Raw genomic sequence first — 19,722 nt, 5'->3', positions numbered from 1 at the left:
ATATCGAGCCTGAAATCTCTGCTGGTACCCTTCTAACGACGGAGGGAAAGTTAATCGGTCGGCGACTAGACGAAACGTTAGGGTCGAACTTTTGGGAAGTAGATGGGTCGCGCCGACTCAGCCAGCAGGATGCTCCTCGTTCTCTCGAAAGATCGCACGATGTACGATGATAAGCGGCGAGCTTTAAAGGAACGCCACTTCCGGACCGCTGCGTTCTCATGGGTACCGTCTAGTGGAAGGGTTCGTTGCGCCTAGAATCGTTAAATCTTAATCGGCTGCTCGATCGATCGTAGCCATCTCTCTGTCAATCTCTCGTCTCCAAAGAAGAACAGAGAATTTTGATCGCGCGAATGTCGGCTTCGAGGAAGCGAAAACGGGACTCGACCGCGCCGATATTGTATTCTCTCGCGAACATCTTGTACTCGAGAAAGCGACGTCGGTTCGCAAAAAGGAAGCAACGGAACTTTTTATCCGCGCGACTAAGAGCAACGAGATAAGCATCGCGCGAACACGTGCAAGTCTCTAGTGCGGCGTGTGCGTCGTATGAAAGCACAGGGAGAGAGAGAGAGGGAGATAAAAAGAGCGGAAGAAAGGGAAGGAGATGGATGAATCGCCTCGGTCCTCGAAGGTGATACACGCACGAGTCGAGCCGCGATCGTGTGCGTGCACGATGTACCGGATATGCAAGCACGCGACGACGGTGCGCCGAGTAACACGTGAATGCGTCTTTGCGACGGATGTTTATCCGCGAACGTGTCTGGCAATACAAGAGACGTCGCATATTTCTCTGTCGTTGGTGAAATCGACGAAGACGCTGACGGATCGTCGATGGATCGTCGACGGTACGCCGACGACTTCGAACGTCGTGCCGTACGATTTGATGGATCGACGAATTCTACTGGGAGGTAGAATACTCGCTTTCGCGCCGAGCATCTCGAGAAGGTATTCCTCGCGGAACGTCGAGAAAAATGGACGCCCGGATGACGAGCTCGCGAGCTGCGTCGTTACATCTTCCATCGTGTTTCGAGAAGGAACGAACAGGAACGAAGAAAAGCGGATCGAGCGAGAAAAATGAACGGTCCTCGGGTAGGACGCGAGCCTCTCCTTTCGTGGAATTCGACCCGCGAGATTTTTTTCCTCCGAGCGAATTAATCCTTCTCTCGGGCATCCGCTTGGGAAAAATTAGTACAAAACAATTAGTCGTTGGTGCGCTGCGTCTGATTCACTCGATGACTTGCTCTCTGTTTTTCTTCTCGTCCCTTGGCAACGCGTCTATAATTATATCTTTGCCATTATATCCTCCAGCGAGGCGCACGGATCGCTGCCCTAAGTCGCGAGTCGTCTTCGCGGCTATTTCGAGAAGAACACGGGACAGGAGCGAATTAAAGTTTCGTCGATCGCGCTCGAGGCTTCCAGATCGATCCTATCGAAGATTCGGTCGCGCGTACGTTCGCGTTGACGAAAGGAAGGAGAGAGGCGCGACCTGGGCGGGGATCCTTCGAGGGGCACTTCGAGAGCGAGTTACAATCGGGGAGGAGGGTGCGTTGGTACAGTCCTCGGTCGCGGGAGTGCACATTCGCTCGCGCGTGCACGCACGAGTAAGCGTCGACGCAGCACCTGAGCGACCGCATCGAATATCCTCGTTCGACGAGGCGTCATCGGCTTGTGCGACGTTCCACAGGGATTTGATTCGTCCCCCTCGACGACTCGTCGCTGGCGTCGTCGTTGACGAGGATACGGAACAGAAATTCCCCGGAAAGAGAAATTCCCCGAGTTGCGAGGAGGTACTCGTGCCTCGTTACCCGAAGAGGAAACGTTCGGTCGCGCGCCCGAGACCAAAGGAGGAATATCCCTGGCCGTTTCGTCGGAAAAGTGGAAACTGGTTTGGAGGACGTTCGAGGAAAAATTTGGCGTCGTCGAGGAGTCTATAGAAAATCGTAGGCGTCGGAGAGACATTCGGCTTTGATGGGAAAGTTTGGACGTTATCCGCGAGAGAACGCAATTTCGCAAGGCGTCGCTGAGAGATCCTCGATCAAAGGACGAGAGAGGAGGATCTCCTTCGCGCAGGAAAAAAGCCGTTGGCTCCTGCGAGAGAGTCGACGGAATCGATAGACGCACATGCGCGCTCGCGACAGGAGGCAAAAGAGAGAGGCCGAGAACGTGTGCGCGCACACGAACGTCGCAAGGAGGGAATCGAGAGAGGGCGAGGGACGGAACGCCGCTCGACTCCACGCTGAATCCCCTCGCGGATCAGCATCCAGTACTCGTACCACTACGACGGATCCGATAACACGGCCGGGAGTCCTCTCTCCTCGATCCTTCGTGCGCTCGTCCTAACCGGTTCGTTAGGAGAAACGATCGTTCGGAAGAAAATCGATCGCGATTTCACCGCGCGTGCCAACGCTGCGTCGTCGAGCCGAATCTTGGATGTTACGAGGAAGGGAAAAGACTTTCTCATCGTCGGCGGTTAACGCGGGATCGTCCGCAAACGGAGTCGGAGTACCCTCGATCGCGTCGTCTTTCGCTCTTCCTCCCGTCGATCTCGCGTTGGTATTTTCTGGCCGAGGGGAAAGATGTCTTTCAAAAGGTTCCTCTCGTCGTCCGTCCAAACTCTCGGAGGAACGCGAGAAACGTCGGAAAACCGTCCACGTGACTTTCCGTCCGATCGAGCTCCGCGCTCCGATAATATCGATAGCGGCCGACGAAGCAAAGACGAAGAAGGAAGCGATGGCTCGTACGCTTAGAGAACAGCGGAAGCACGACGAGTGTTTTCACAGCGCGTCCAGATGGACAGGCTGTTCCGATGGAAAAGCCACAAGGCGCACGATGTCGTGAGTACGCTTACGTATTTCGCCGAAGCTCGCGTTCGCGTTTTATTATGCGTTCTTAAAAACCCCGGGCGAGTTTCCTTCGACCTGCACGAGAAAAAAGAAGGACAAAAATAAAGAGAAAAGGTACGAGAAGAGACGAGAGGCGCGCGAACCGAATAGGAATAGAGCCCGGGTCTCGAGTTTTTTCTACGACGAACGAAATTATGCATGCATTAGGCAGTTCGGGTCATTCTTGAAAATTTTATACGGGGACTTTGAAAATTCAAAACGAATTGAACGTTTACGAGCGGCAGCTTTTGTACCGTAAAACGAATTACCCCGCGAACGTATCGCTCTCCGATGGACGAACGAAACACGCACGCGCATATTTGAATTTCGAGAAAGCATATATTCCGCAGGCAACTCATTTATTACGCAAATAATCGTACAAGGAATAGATTGATATTACACGGAACGTTTGACCGAATGCAAATGAAACACGTTCGTCTCGAGCGTGAAGCGTTACAGGGGGATAAAGTCATCGCGATCTTTTAAAATTCTCTTCGTTCGCTCGGCGATCCGACGACGACCGAGGTCGGAGGTACCGGAGGGAAGAACCGAATATTCGAGTCTCGTCGCGATTTAAAAGTCGTGCGGGACGCGCAAGCGACTGCTGCAAAGCGCGATCTGGCGACACCTCGTAACTCTCATTTCCTTCCGCGAGAGCGGGAATACTTTTCGTGGAACGATCGGTCGAAGTTGCTCTCGGAGTTTGGGGAAGCAACGATGATCGGTGAGAGGTAATAGGTCCTCCGAACGATCGATGAAGGACCGAGGGAAGAAGTCGAGGCGTACGCACCGTCGAGAGTCTCGACGTTAAATTCATCTTCCTGACTCGGAATGTTAAATGCAAATCGTATGTAAAGCGCTCCACCGGCTCTTGTTCTCCCCCTCCCCCGACTCTCGGCGGCATTTAAATATCGCTGTTAAGCTCTCCGCACGCACTTTCCTCGTAAGCCCGTTCGCGCGGCATCGCGAATCGCTTCCACGCTTTTTGCGATAGACGCTGTACGCGCCGGAGTTGCGACGAATTTATGCCAATTTTTTATCTCGCGGAAGTCGTCGCAGTCGCCGCTGGTTCTTCCATCCTATCCTTTAAAATTCTGCGCATCCTCGTTGGAACGGGATCGACTTTTGCGAGAGAACTCGTTCCCTTCTTCTTCTTCTTCTTTCGGTAGCCAAATTGAACGGAGAGACGGTGGCGAGTAACGAAGGTTCGAAGGTCTCGCCGAAAATAAACCGGCGCCAGGCTCGTTTCGGGTTCCTCTCTTTCGGCCCGTGTTCTTCTCGAGGAAAGCGCGAATGCCACTCGAGAGTCGTAGTTCCACGGAAGATCTCCGTCGAGAGAGCAGATCTCGTCTCCTCGTCTCTCTTCCTTCTTTTCCGTAGCGGATTGGCACGGAAAGCGGCCGGAGCAGCGCCTCTGCTCTTTTCATTCGCGCTGCTTGCCTACGGACGAGAGATTTGTTTTCCCACGGAAGATCAAAGGAACGACCGTTCTCGAGAAAAACGTTCCAGTCGTTTTTATCGAACGTGGAATCGATCGCCCGCTCGCGGTGCCCTGTTTCCATTCGTCCCGACGCAATCGACCTAACGATTCTCGACGGAAGACGCGCTTAATTACGTCCACGGGTTTCGCGTTACAGGAAGAGACTGTTTATTCGACGGGACCTAATTGTCCCATTCCTATCTCTCTCCGTCCCCCTCCGTCACAAGGTTCCGCGTCGCGTCGTATCTCCGAGACGAGAGTCGGTCGTGCGCGTTTTCGCGTACACGCGCACACGGCTCGTCGCTTTTATCGCTAACGAAGTTTCTACGCGCGCGCGAGCACTCGCTTCCATCTTCGACGTTCTTCGTCGGAAAGGAGGAGCATCGATCGAGTTAGCCAGTCAACTTCGTTCCCTAATTTCGTTCGTTCTCCTAATTAGTAGTCTCGTAGCCGAGCAAATAATCGTACGAGTTTTCTCTCCGTAGCTCTTTGCAACGGACATTTTTCTAATAATACCTTCTCAACGAATTTATCACGTTCCATTTAAGATCTTTATTATCTCAATTTTATCCGCATTACACGTTAGGCGTACGTGCATAGTTCGAGTCGTCGAGAGAGAAGGTTCTCGAGCGCGCGCATAGGCGCGCACACACGTAGGCGCGTGCACTCGATAGAGCATCGCCGAGTCAACATTTTGTCGTGTGTTCGAAGGTACGAGGCATTGTGTGCTCAGCGTGTACGACGCTCCTGCTTGATTAAGCGCCGTATAACACACTCCGTGTACACACGGTCGAGCGCGGGCGAGCAGGCTCTCGCACATTATTTACAGCTAATGGCTCAAAACGCGGAAGTCCGCCGGCTATATACGGCTTTTGCGCGAGCCTCGACCGTCCGTCGAACGCCGGAGAAATTTCTTTTCTTTTCGTAGAAAACGTGTCTTTCGTGCTGGCCACCCGGTAAAACGGTGGATACGTACCTCCCTCTTTCCTTCGCGGAGCCTCGCTCTCGGTATCCTCTAGAATCTTAATAGGCGTGAATCTTGCTCCTTTGTCTCGATTTACCTCCGTCTTCGGAGGGACTCATCGACCGCTCACACACAAGCACGCGCGTACGAATGTCCCGAGCGGAGTCCCTTAGACCACGTCCCATGAAATTCGCTTTCACGAGAGATTTACGCGCAAGATGTTGCCCCGTAATCTCGTTTCATTTCGCGTAGTCGCCGGGCGATGTTCGTCCGACGAAGCAGCGGAAAATAGAAACTACTTGATCGATCCCTTCGAATATTCTTCGAACGAACGCTTCCACGAGATAGCACCCTTGCAACGAGACTCTACGGCGCACCCCTTTTGCCGTGAAATTATTCGAGCGACCGGCGGAAATTGGGTGAGCCAATCGACGATCTCCCACAAATCGCTTTTCCAGCCGAGATGCGCCAACCTAAAGAGACCCAGAAAGGATCACCGATGGGAACTCTGCAGCTTACGAATTCCCTTTCAACCTCTCGATCGTCGATCGAGTCTCCTCTCCTGTTTCGTCCCTGTTTCGTTTGGATCGCATCGATTTCGTATCCTCGTCTCCGGAATGCGAATTAAAGCCGAGCAAACGCCGTTTTTACAGCATTTCTCTCTTTTTCTTGCAGGGTCTCGATAACGTGAGCTCGGCGACCCTCAGGCCCTTCAACTCGGACATCAATACTCCGAGAATCGACAGCTACAGGTTTTCTATGGCCAATCTCGAAGGTAAGAAGCCCGTTGGTGGTGACGTTACGATCGTACGTCGATGAGATTTCTTCTCCTCGTATCCGTCTCCTTTTTTCGCGACGCGCGCGAAGATGTAGCTCGGCGAAGGGAAAGCGGAGTCGCGTTTCAAACAGATCTTTATTACGTCCAGCGTACGATCGCCGCTGATCGATCAAAGACTCGATCGAAAAAATTTCTCGAACTATCTGAATGACCCAACGAGACGAATGGCTCGCGATACAAACGATCCGTAAATATTAATTAGAGATCGTTGTCCCTTTGAAACGCGCAAAAAGTTGACGCATCGTCGCATCGTTCAAAGAGTATTTCCATCCGAGTGTAGAAAATCGAAGGCAGACGGCGATATTAATATTTCTATTTCTGCGTAATTACGAGACTGAAAACACGAGACGTCTGCGTGGGTAGACTCTGGACAACAGTTCTTTCTACAATATTAGTTCCCAATAACGATGTTTTGCTGCCATAAATCAGCGGCGTTATCGGCAAACTCGTATACGTAATGACCATTCGAGGCTCGAACGTCGAACGATTTGCCGTCGGAGCGGACGATCCTCGCACCGACGTATACGCGCGTTTAGAATCGAATGAGATCTTTACGCCGCGTTTATCGCATTTTTCCGTGTCCGCGCGATCCAATCGCGAACCATTACCGTTCGCGAGAGTCGCTCGTATTTTTCCAAACGCGAATAAGAGGAACGGAACGAGCCCCGTGTCATTTAATATTAGCGAGTTCAAGGCGAGCGAGTCGGGACTTTATCCAATATCTTTCAAAGTACAAGCTCGAACGGCAGCAACGGCGGCAGGAGGGACTCGGACAAAAATCCTTCTCGATGCCCGGCGTCGGCTTTCACGTCGTATCTGCGGATTTATGCTCGACGATACCGCATTTCACCCTTGCTCCCTCCCGGCCCCTCGTTCGGCCCACTCCCTGCCGCAGCGTTGCGGCAGTCGATAATCTGCCATAGCCGACGGCCTGCGGTTTCATGACCCCTCCTTTTGTACTTTGCTCTACTCCTCTCTCCTCTCTCCTCCTCTCCTTCTCGCCGATCCTTCTTCCTTTCCTTTTTCGTCTTCCTTTCGCCTACTAACGCGACTTTCTCTCTTTCTCGCTCCCCGCGTTATCTCTCTCCGAGATACAACGTCGTTTTTCTTTCCCCAAATCCGCGAGCACCGAAAACAAGCTCCCTGGGCTTTCGTCCAACGCGCACGTTTCTCTCTCCCCGAGCTTTCGAACGCTTCGTCGAAGGATCCCTTATCTTCGAAGCAGCGATTCAAATATTTACTTCAAACGATATTGCACCGACGATATCTTCGTCGTTCGTAACGCCGAAGCAACGATCTTCCATCTTACCGATCTCGAGTTTAATACTCGCGCGTCGAGACGCTTTTTCTTCTCCCTCTCCCCTCCCTCCTTTCTCTCCTTCGATCCTTCACCTACGCGCGATTCGCTCTCTTCCGTCGAGAACGCGCGCGCGAGAAAGGTCGAGGGATAACAGCGATCGGCTTCGATGCCCGTTCGTTCCCTCGATTCGCAAGTTCGCTCGAGGGCGGACAATCGATACGATAATATATCGTTTCTCGCCGCGACGATGAAGAACTGGCTCTGGCGCGGCTTCGTATGTAGTATACGCGCGAATGGTTATATACATGTAACACGGGATTTATTCCGTCTTCGAAGCGAGAAAGAGAAGAGGGACGTGCTTATTATTTCTCTTCGTTCCGACTAACGATCGACGGAAGAGAGAAAGAAACGATCGCCCAGCGGAATTAACTGGCCGTCTGAATTTAATATCGGAGAACGATGTATCTTCTCTTCCTCGCGGAAAAGTTTATGCTCTTGGATGTTTCGTCGTAACGCTTTGGTAACGGAATTACGATCCGCTGCCCGTTACCTTTTTACCCGAATTTTCCTCGAATCGACAAAGGCGCGTTCCTTTTCTTTCCGATCGAGCATCGAAATTCTAGAGGCGCGAAGACTCGTCCGGAACGAGAGACAGAGAGAGAGAGAGAGTACCCGTAGACGTTTCCACGAAACGAGACCGTTATCGACGCCAAGAGGCGCCGATTCGCGGAGCGTAAGAATCGCGACTGATAGATAAAACGTGCCTTCAATTACGAGCTCGCGGCGTCTTGGCTCCTCGTAGAAATTTAATCAATCATCTTTCTCTCTCTCTCTCTCTCTTCTCCTTTCTCTCTCGCGTGCGCGTATTAAAATAGCTTCGAAGCTATTACGCTAGCGTCGCTCGAATCCGGCACGCCGCGTCGGTGCTTCTTTTCCATTCCGTGGCGATGCGCAGCATCTCCTTATTTACCTCCGTCTCCTCTCCCTCCTCTCGCGCTCCTTCCATTTCGCTCCTCTCCGGGCATTCTTCAGATAAGGTAACGTTGAATTCCACGGCTTGTTTCGTGTCTTCCTCCTCCTCCTCCTCCTCCTCTTCTTTCTCGAGCATTCCGGAACTTATTTACCACCGACGCCTCGGAGAACGCTTCGCTCGGACGAAACTGCGATCCCTTTCAAAAGCCAACGAGATCCCGCGTCTCCATCGAGTCTCCGATCTACGACGAGATCTCGTCGCGTGGACGTCGACGGGCCCCCGTTAATTATCCAAACCGTTTAATTCGTTCGCTTCGAAGAAATATTCGCGATGGAAATAAAACGCCTCGATTACGTACACGGTTGTCTCGGGAAAGAGGAGTCGATCGCTTTTCCCGTGGTCTTTTGATCGGTCTACCAAAGGAGAGAGTTCCGATCGAACGCTCGTGTTTTTTTTGCAAAGCTTTTAAAAGCGACGTAAAAGCCCGCGCTCCTGATAAAGTGCAACGTCGAGTCGGCGAGCGCGCGCGCCTTTATGTCCGGTAATATAGCGAAACGATACCGCGGGGAATTTTCTCTCCCTCGGTGGAAAACGCGTTTTCCTAGCCAACTCATTTTCGAGTCGATTCTTCGCGACTTCGCTTCGATTCCACTTGGGTGCACGAGGACGCTCGAGGACGTAATAGAATCGTCTCGACGATAACCCTCGCTCGTTAACAACGCCGAAAGCCGGTTTTAAGCTCGCGCGCTTCTACAAAGACGTTTCTCCTCGAAATACGAAGAGCCTCGATTAAGAGATATGCAAATCCTTTCCTCTTTTGCTTCCTCGTCCCGGCCAATTTTTTCTCGCGCCTACACCCGTGACGCTTTATTAGGATCGAGCGGGCTATAAGGTAACGCATTGTTTTTCTCGTAAAAAATTTCGATCGATTCGTCCGAGCTCCGTTAATTCGCTTTTTCAAGCGACGCTTCGCGCGCGCGCTAAGGTACGCCTTATTACGGGCTCGCTAACCGGTTCGGACATTTTTGCATGCAAGACCGTACACCGTCCGAGATACTTTTAACCGACGCGTATCTACGCTGACTCGCGGAGGTCCGCTCGCGATTACCGCGTTACCGCGTCCTTTAACCGGTAATTCGAGGTGAAAGTGACACAGAGAGCGTCCGTTAATATCAATGTCGCTCGAACTTGCCCTCGGTGATCGATCGGTCTCGAGCTATAAAGCTCCGTCTTGAAATTACTTTTCAACGTGTCTCCCCGTAAAAATCCTTTGAAAAAAGATCGCTCGATTCTCTTCTCCATCCGCGATTACCACTTTTACGATCGTCGAACGAGGCTTTTATCGCAACTCGCTTATCGTACTTCCGTTAAACGCTTCTTAAATCTTCATCCACTCGCGCGTTTTCGCGCGTTTCATCGATTCCCCGATAGAAGGGAAGCGGACCTCTCGAATTCGTGGAAGCCGGCCAAGATAGGATCTGTGCGTGCGCGTTACACGCCCAGCGTGAGTCGTAAGATCGCCGATATTATATCGGATGGAGTTTCCCGAGTGAAAGGAATAAAGGAGAACGCCCACTCGACGCTCCGCGACTCCTATCGATCGTCTCTCGGATCTTTTCGGATATTTTTCAGAAAGCCTCGATAAAGCGCTTATTCCTAAGACAATTTCCATCGGTCGTTTTCTATCGAACGACCGACTAAGACCGTACGACTTCTTTCTCTTCGCTCGACTAAGGTTCCCACGCGGTGGAACATTTCGCGGCGAATTTTTGTCGCCTTTAAGAGAGTTTTACGATCGTCTCCGCGCCGGGCAGGTGGGCGACTCGGCGGCCGACGTCGCTGCTCGTCGATCGCTTAAATCGCAGCGGATGCGTGCTTCGATCGAGCCACGGTAGATACCGACGGAGTACTTTACGATCGTCTTATCGCGCGAAACGGACACCCTATCGATTCGAGGCGATTTAAACGGCGCGTGCGACTTCGATCCAACTAAATATCGATTTTATCGTCCCGCGATTCTCCTACGTTCTTCGTATCGTCTCCTTCGCGTCGCGCCGTACGAGAAAATTCTTTTCAAAGATCGAACGTTCCCGTCCCATCGATCGAAATCGATTGATGGATCTTTGATACTTTATCTCCGACGCGGCGAAACACACTCGACGTCGCCGCAATGACGGCTATTTAATTTAAGAGCGAACGTCCGATTTCCTCGTCGAATTGGAACGAGCGATCGTAAATTTAGCCGAGTATTCGAATGGTCGGCGGATCGAACGACGACGTCGGATTCCGGAACGACGAGAGAATCCGAAGCGCTCTGGATCTAACGTCGACGAGGATGCTGGACGTCGTTCGTGATGCTCGGCTTCTCCCTGGGTTTCCGCGATCGAATAGGAGGGTTTCCCGTTTCCATCGAGACAGGTAATAACGATGGAAACTCTACTTTTCCGACGTCTTCGGATTCCGGAACGTCGAGACTTTCAACGATCCTTTTCCTCTCTTCCGTTCGAGAGGAGATGTTTACGATCGCGTCGTTAAGTGGATCAACGTCGAACGATTCGTCTCGATACGAGCTCGGGCATAAATAAATCTTCCTCCTCCCCCTCGCTCTCTCTCCCTCTTTCTTTTCTCTCGGACAAAGAGAGCGCGTCGTCTCGTCTCGTAACGAGAAATGATTTATGAGAAGCCTTGGAATACTTATGCATCCGTCGCGTCGTGTCGTTAATTAAAGAGTCACGTTGATCGCAACACGACGGAGGTAAACCCGTATTTTTCGCTACGCGTGCTCGTTAAAGCGCTGAATTAAACGGGAAAGAATTCGTTTCCGATAGAAATTCGACCTAAAAGGAAAATAACTCTTATCTCTCACCGATGCAAGATTCTATGTCTCCTTTATTCGCGAGTACCTCTTTAACTTTGCTCTTCTCTCGTGCCTTTCTTCTCCTCCTTTTCTTTTTCTTTCTTCTTTCTCAGGAAGCGCGAGCCACTTTGTAAATCGACCGAAAGTGCTACTCGTCGTTCGTTCTTTCCATCTTCCACGAACTTTCTCATCTCGTTTTCTTCGACTCGTCGGCTCTCCGCGTCTTCGTCACCTTTTCTTCCTTTTATGGCTCGCTAATTTATTCTCTTCGAGAAATCATTTCTTCTCACGCGACAGCGCGACCGACGGCCCGTTGCGAGTAAGATCGAGGTAGAAATTGCTGGAAGCTCTCTCTCTCTCTCTCTCATCCTCTTCCTCTTGATACGAAGTGCAACCGGTCGTCGTATTAGATTTCAACGTCTCCCGGCGAATCGCATCGTCGACTTCTTTTCGATCTTCCGCCTTTCCTCGGATAATCCTCTTCCAAGTCTTTTTCACCGAGTACCATTCTTAAACACCGCGCCTGGCAACTTCTATCGTTCCTCGTCGACGTTTCCTTCGCCTCTGGCCCGAAAGGATATCGGATCTCCTCGAGGTCGGAAAGACTAATTTCTCATTTTCTAGGATTACTCGGAGAACGCCGGACGAACGATTAACTCGATCAAGCGGCTGGGATCGTCGTCGCGATCCTCGGAAAAAAAATCCTCGAGGGCTACTCGAGATCGGCGAGAAGGAAAAGACGGGTCGTAATAAATCGGCGTGTTTGTCAGCTATTACAAGACTCGAATACCTCGCAAAGATAGAAATTTACAATTCGCACCGTTCGTCGAGCGTGTTATGGTCTGACGACGAACGCGAACGAACGGCTACGGAGAAACTCGCTGCGGGCGCTGCTCGCAAAAGTGATTACACGAGATTAGCGTATGCTTACGACAGCTCTAAACCGTTCGTCATTGTGTTCTCACAGTCGTCATTAGGGTCGCGTTTCGATGCGAGGTGCAAACGCGAATAACGCTTCGCCTTCGAAACGCTTTGCGCCGGCACCTCGACGCCTTCCCGTTGAGACTTTGAGTTTATTACGCTCGCCATTTAACCTAATTGCGGGTAGCACCTCTAATCGTCGCTGTTTCTCACCTTTCCGCCGTTCGTCAATTTTCCTCTTTGCCGTTTTATTTCGTTTCCTTTTTTTCCTTCGCGTTCCAATCTCCTCTCCCTCTGAGCAGAGCGCAATGCGTATCTACGAAATTGAGCTAATGAAAAAGTGTTGCGTCAGCGAGAAGGCGTACCTTCCCAATTAAATTCTGCCTCGGAATTCCAATTCCCGTTTTCGCGATTTTCCGCGCATCCGTGGCACGCTTTTTCTAAATCGCTCGCGTGCGCACGCGATCTCGTCGCGCGAACGCATCCGTGCGAGTCGAATAAAAGTGTCTGCGTTCGTGACCGTGGGCGGGGTTCATTAGTTGATTAAACAAACCGAGGGTAGCGCGTTCACGCGATTTCGAGTCGACCTTCTCCCTTTCGTTTTCACTTTTAACGCGCGTCCGAAGTAATTTAAAGAGCAACTACTCGCGAACGACAACTTGCGACAAGGCCTTCTCGCGTCGACGAATCGCTACGACGATCGTTCGTCGTCGGCTTCGATCGACGATCGAGCGTGACGGAGACAAGCGGGATCGACGTTGTTTAATTCGGTCGGATCTTTATCGACCTGTTAGAGCGCTGACGGAAAAAGAGGACAGGGAGAGATCATAAATTTATCTTCGTCGAGATCGTAGGATCGAACGAATATTAACGCGTACGCGCGGTATCGATGTATCTCGTCGCGACAAAGCGACGGGATTCGATTGGCATCGACGTAACAAAAAATCCGTTCTGGATAGACGCTAGTATCGGCAAATTGCCGCGGTAATTGCGACATATCGCTCGGCTACGAGTATCCGCCTTCCATTGTCATCGTCGTTTGCCTCGCACCGGCCAAAGCTTGCCAATTAAGCACACGACCGGGAATTGTTGCTAGCGAGCGGAGCTCGAAAAACCGGACGCTTCGATCGACGTCTTGCGCGTTGGAAAATCGCAAAACGTATTTTTCGAATTTTCGAATCGACCGTATCTCGCTTTCGACGCTCTATCGCTTCGAAGATAACGAATCGCACGTTAGCGTTTTTAACGTTATGCGTCTATGCGAGCCAAGGTGCCAAGTCCAACGAACGAAAGCGGTTCAACGTTCTCTCGCCAGCGAGTAATGGGTTTCGCGATGAACTCGTACCTAATGACGCTTTACACCTGTTGCAATTGCATACATAATCGCGGGTAGGTAAGCGATAACGGAACGCCGATGAAATCGACCGCACTCGCGAAAAGTCATTTCCGAAGGAACCATCGATACATACGCGCCAATTCTCTGCAAGATCCGCGCGTACGCATATAAAACCGTACGCCGTAGACTTTTCATCGGTTGCTCTCGAATTACGTTCGCGATTTGCGGATCGAGAGGGAGAGGGAGCGCGAGCACGGCGGTGCGGCTTCGAAAATTAGTTCCGGCAGCGTTCCGTTCGCGGCAGGGAACGTTTCCATACTGCGATACCTTGACGAGTATCGCAACGATTTAGTCGCCTTTTCTCGCGGTATCTCTTTTTTGTCGGCTCTCTCGAAATATCATTCAGGAGGTGTCGAGGAACGGCGATAAAGGGAAGCATAGAGGCGGAAAGTTCGGAAACGCGAGAGCGCGAACGGATCGTTCGGGAAAATGGCTCGTTTTCTTTGGATACCCTCGCGTGGAGCACTCTCGAGGCAGCGTTCGATTATTCGGATTCGCATTGTTTGATTTGCGCTCGAACGTTACTCGAACGCACTTGATACGCTCGTCGAGGCCTCTTTTCGCGTACGCCCCGATCGCGCGGGGTGGGCTCGATAAATACGGTGTTTCCGCGTCGCGAGTCGAACGCGACTCTTTTGAAAGAGACTCCGCCTACGATCGAGTTCTACGCGCTCGATTTCCGACTCGGTCGAACTCGAATCTCGTTCCACCGAGAGAAAGATTCGCAAACTTTTGCACGGTCGTTCGTCAAGAGTCGCAGCCTCGTCCGAGAGACGAGAGACGAGAATAATAATTTCGTGACGTTGTACGGGATGCAAATGTACGCACAAAGTTGGACATCGAAGGAGGAAGAAAAAGGGAATAAAAAACGTTTGAAAGACGTCGCAAGAGCGTCTCGAGATTTAAGATCGTCTAGAAACGGCGAGGTCGTTGGAGATCTCGCAAGGATTTTCTTTTGCTTATGGCGAGACAGAAGCAAACCGACTTGGAAGGATTGCCGATAAAAGGCGCGCTCGCACGCGAATCGTCCGAGCGCTACCTTATTACTTCTTTTTCTCATTCTCTTTATTCTCGATGGAAACTCGCTCGCGGTCGATACGCCGCTCGATCGCTTCGATTCGGAAATAATCGAGTTAATCGCGAAACCGACGACGTTCGATCGTATTATGGCAGAAACGAAGGATGTCTTGCGAAATCGCCCCTTAGAATTCGCGTTTTCTCGCCGAGTAATGCGGTCGTTCTTCGCGTCGAATATCGACGGAGATCGATGCGCGCGTGACTGTCCTCTGAAACGTCTCGATCGATTGCGCCATCCGTCCGAGCGAATTATTTTATAGAAACGTTCGCGACGACAGATCGAAGAGTTTTGCGAGTCGACTCATCGGCGCGCTCAATAATAAAGCTATCGGAAAGATTTTCTATCGCGAAGGGAAACGCGAGGAAAGATAGGCGAAAGAAAGAATAATCGAGCGGGCGCCTTCGGTCGATAATGCACGACTCCGGTTCGATTAATACGGGTTATTCCAGCTTATCGAACTAACGCGCTCGCATTCGCGTAATCGCGAGAAGGAGAGAGGGTGAACGAACTTGGGTGGCGATCGAAACTCGCCTTGGCGCGTTCGCCGACTGCGAAAATCGAGTAATAATAGCGATCTAACGTTTTGCACGACCGATCGCGGTTACGACATCGACCCTCGATCTTTATTTTCTCATGATTCTCCTCGATCTCTCGGCGATCGACCTTGAATCCGAAGAGTCTCGTCACGTAGATAGGACGCTCGAGACGAGCATCGGCGTTCTTTGTTCGCGAGCGCACGAGCGTCCCCGCGAAGAAAGACGTCTCCGTCGATACGATATTTCTCTAATACCTCGTCAAAATGTACAATATCGAAAGAAAATTTTTGATAGCCTGCCGGACGCGTTACATACCGCTACGCGTTCGCAAAATTTCTCTGCGGATCTCTGCGACGTAAGTCGGAAAAAAAACAAATTCCGCGGTCCATTTTTTGGGAGAATATTTTCAAACGATCCATTTCCCGCCGGTCGCTGGCGGACATTTTCGCGGTGGACGAACGAAAACCAAAAAAAGAAAATATATAGTTGCGATCGGAAAAGCGCGCAAAAAGCTAGGATCGTCGCGAAAGATTTATTAGGATTTTTACGTTGGGTTGGACAACGAACGAATTATTCGGAACGCGTATCCCGCTTGCTCCAGCCGGCATCCTTCGTAATTCGTCGAATCGCCACTGGCGCCCACACTTCAATCAATACAAATTTTCTGCTCCGTCAAGTCGCCTGCCACTAATATTACAACGCCGGAACGAGCTGCGCCCACGCGTTTCGCACGTTGGAAAGCTTTTCTTCGATCGTTGTTAAAAAGCCGCGATTAATACGGCACTTTCTATTATACAAATACGTATATATTTTTTTCTCGAAGACGACAAAGGGCTCCTATAATTTGCAGAAAGTCGCATTCGCTCGGTCGAACGGTCCAGGCCGAGGAGAGAAACGATACCGGTGGTAGCTGATAATAAACAGGCAGGGCTTGCACAAGTGTTATTCGCGTGTGCATCGTTCGGGTTGGAGAGCGTACTCGCTCACGTACGTAGAAGAGAGAGAGAAAGAGAGAAGGACGGTGAGCGTGTGTGGCAGCGCGTTCGTTCACACGAACGCTATAGAATCGTACCAACACGCAAGCGCGAAGGCGCGTCCGCGTGGAAAACTCGGGGCAGGAGGCGAGAGTGTTCACCTTAAGGCCTTCAGTCGAACGTTGTCACGCGCGCTGCGCGTATCTACGTACGGTCTTCTCCCGTCTTTTCTTCGAACGCCTTATCAATTTTCTTCTCGGTCCTGGGCTTTATCGATCATCGATCGTTACTTCCTCTCGAGTGCCGGTGTGCCGGACGGACAATCGCCGTGGCTCCGCTCCCTTTTGTTTCGTCGTTTCTCGCACGTGCTTGGATACAAAATGGCAGGAGGAGAAACAAAAGCCTAGCTGGATTTATTATTTGTCGCAACATCGCCGCGTCGTTCTCGCCGAATCGATAGCGTTCCGCGATGTTGATCAGTGGCAACGGTGGAACCAATGCGAGAGGATCGCTTTCCATTTCGTGCGATTCTAGAATGCTGACGAACTTTGGTAGCAACGACAGCATACTCGGTTATCTTACTGTCAAAGGTAACGACGTAACGACTAGATAATCGCGTACCGCCGTACCCTTCAAATTCCGTGGCCGATGACGAACGACGGCGTTCGGTCGTATACACGAATCTCGTGTTTGGATGTGTCGTCGGCCGATAAAAAAGCGTCGTAATCGAAAGATCGGGAGTACTTCGTTTCGATGGACGAACGATGAACTCGTCGGGATATCCCGTGGCACGAATTCAAAACACGGACCTTGTTTTTGCGGATCGTCGTCTTTTTTTTTTGCCGTGTACGTATCGCGATTAATATCTTCGTCGTCTAGCAGCGATTCGTTATTTTTTTAGCGAACGAAATCGATAACCGTGGGCGAGAGGGTCGAAGAAACAAAACGCGCGTTTTACCGAGCCTCCTCCACAGATCACGTAGTTTCGCGTCGTAGTGGCGAGCCGACTTAGCGCGTTTAACTTTTCTCGGAAAGACGTCCGTAGTCCGCTCTCTTCGTCGAAAACAATGTTTGCCGATTTGTTCTTCCAAGATCCACGATTTTCCTCGTAACTCAAAATCCGTCGACGAGAGAGCCTCGTCTTATTATTAGCGACGACAAGTATCCTTCCACGAAGCGCTAAAGTCGAGGGATCGCGCGCAGCCGGATCTTTCGATCGGTCGATCGGTGTTACGCGAGCAGTAAGGATATTTCTGCCGTTTGGAAGCCCGTGACTCACGTGCCCCTCGAGTCGCTTTAGCGTCAAGAAAGCAAGCATCCTCGTACGGAATACGAAGGAGACTCGTTTCGAGCGACTCGCGCCGAGCCTCGTATCGTCGACGTCATCCTCGTACTTTCGAATGGTTTCAGGCAAAAACGATGACGACGACGACGACGAGCGACGTTCCCCTTGGCACTGTAACGTTTTCTTAACGGTAACCGCTCGACGAGGAGGTCTCTCATCGTTCTCTTTCTTTCGCAGGCTCGTACGTAACATCGGTAAAACAAAAGAGGAGTCTCCTCGTTAACGTTATCGCCGCAGAGCCGACGTGGAAAGTGCAACGAGCGAGCAACGACCAACGCGTTCCACTCTGCTTCCGGTTTCCATTTCATTCATAATACATCCAACGGAACGCGTCCTATTATTCGTACGTCGACTTCGAGATATCTACTCGCACGGGAATCGTACTTTCGATCGTATGTATTATTGAACGTTAACGCGCGGCGAAGATCACCGTGCCACCCGGATATTAAATTATTTTCACTCGGCGAAGCAGGATACGGCCCTGCGAACCGAGCTTACGAACTTTGTAGCGTCGAGCTCGCTCGTTTAATACGAACGAGAGAGGCACGATACGCGGAAGCCGATCGTACGACGTATTCTCTCTCGACACATTTCCCTTCTGCCGATTCATTCCCTTTCGATCGAAAAGAATTTATTATCGCGACGCAACCGAGCTCGAATTTCTTCGACGAAAGTGCTTTCGACCAGCCTTTACATTTTTCCTCGGAATTTCGTTGCTCGTCGTTTCGAGCGAGATATCGCGTCGCATTCCACGCGACTCTCGTCATCTTACGGAGTCGAGTATCGCCGACGTGACAGAAATTATATTTTCCGACGTCGATTTTACGTACGGAACGGACGAATCGCGCTTGGAGTAAGTCGACCGATCGAACTTGCTCGAACGAATTTATCTCTTATTACGAACGAGAGCTTTCAAACTCGCACCGTTGCGATATTTTCTATCGCAAAGTAGAACGGGTTGGCCCATAAAGGGAAGTAAATCGTATAAATTTATGATCCAAGCTGCGGTACTTTGCCTTGGTCGTCCTCGTCGTCGGGAGAGAAGAAGCGGAAGGAGGGTACGTGAAATTCTAGGAGAACGAAAGAACGACGTCGAGCGAGCGAACGGCAGCGTCGTCGAAACCCACACGCGATCGCTCTCTCTCTCTCTCTCGAACTCGATGGAATGTAACGCCCTCGCATAGCTCGGACGCGAAACGAGCTTAATTTTGTTTTCCATGGAGGCATCGCAGCATCGTCCCGTCTCCCATAGAAAACCCGTTCCCAACTCGATCGCCCTTCCGATCGAATTTCGACGGGTAAACTTCGTTTCTTATTAGGACAAACGATCTATTCACGGTCGAAGAAGTTTGCCGAAGCGCGAATAGGTACGTACAATGTCTCTCGTTGAGGTTGATGCTCGCGCGTTTCATCCTCGAGCACGTGCTAATTTCGTTAATTATACTAACGAACTATACTACGGGCCTCGTGTTATCACGTGCGATTAACGATCCGCGATAATTACTACGCTACACGGCGCATCTAGGACCGGCGAGTTTGACTAGAGTTTAGTTCTAATAATTTCGATCTAGCGTACGCGCGTAACCGAAAGTTCTCGGTACGAGAATCGAGTCGGAAATAACTCGATAATCGCATCTCTTTTGCATCCAAGTTCGATTTACATCGTCGTTCGTTCCCGATGATAAAACGTTTCAGATTTCTACCAGCTTCCCGGAACGTTCCTCATCGCGTATGCTTCCTCATTTACGCTCATCAATCAATTTGCACACATTTCCGCGATTCGCTGGGGCCTCGCTATATCAGAAGAGAAGATTACGATTCGTAAAAATTTTAAAATCGCACGTTCCGCGTTTTTACGTTCGTCGAGCTCTCGTAGTCGGGCGAACGCGCGGTAATCGCTCGTACGCGTTCGTCGGACGTTTCGTAAGGAATGCTCGGCTAATCTCGTAAACGTGTGATTATTAGAGATGGATGTCGTGGGCTCTGCCGAGATAGAGCGGATTTCTTGGTGGCAATCGTTATTCTCCCGGCCTTTTTCTCTCCTTCTCTTCTATCGGCCGATTAGCGAGAAGCGGGAGTCGCGGCGTTGTGGGAGTCCTCGTTTCACGCTGGAACGAGCAATCGTCCTCGTTCGTTCGCGCGAACGCCAAACGCGAACGTAGAAATGTCCGGCAATTAGCG

General features: G+C 51.0%; 1 protein-coding gene across 7 annotated transcripts in view; it reads left to right on the top strand.

Moving 5' to 3' along the window:
• LOC127071855 (amyloid beta A4 precursor protein-binding family B member 1-interacting protein) overlaps positions 1–19,722 on the top strand; it is a 94,072-nt gene that overhangs the window by 65,737 nt on the left and 8,613 nt on the right. For 5 of the 7 annotated variants that reach the window (XR_007785259.1, XM_051011609.1, XM_051011606.1 and 2 more), the window contains one exon: positions 5,999–6,098. Coding sequence is in view for 6 of the 7 variants with exons in the window: in XM_051011609.1 (XP_050867566.1) it covers positions 5,999–6,098 (100 nt within the window). In the remaining variant the exon portion in view is untranslated. Of the gene's footprint in view, positions 1–2,646; positions 2,832–5,998; positions 6,099–8,604; positions 16,787–19,722 lie in introns of those variants that run through there. The other 2 variants (XM_051011610.1, XM_051011612.1) reach the window with 2 other exon arrangements.

Source organism: Vespula vulgaris, chromosome 23 (assembly GCF_905475345.1).
Source record: "Vespula vulgaris chromosome 23, iyVesVulg1.1, whole genome shotgun sequence".
Classification (NCBI taxonomy): Eukaryota; Metazoa; Arthropoda; class Insecta; order Hymenoptera; family Vespidae; genus Vespula; species Vespula vulgaris.
This window is presented reverse-complemented; position numbering and strand designations above follow the sequence as displayed.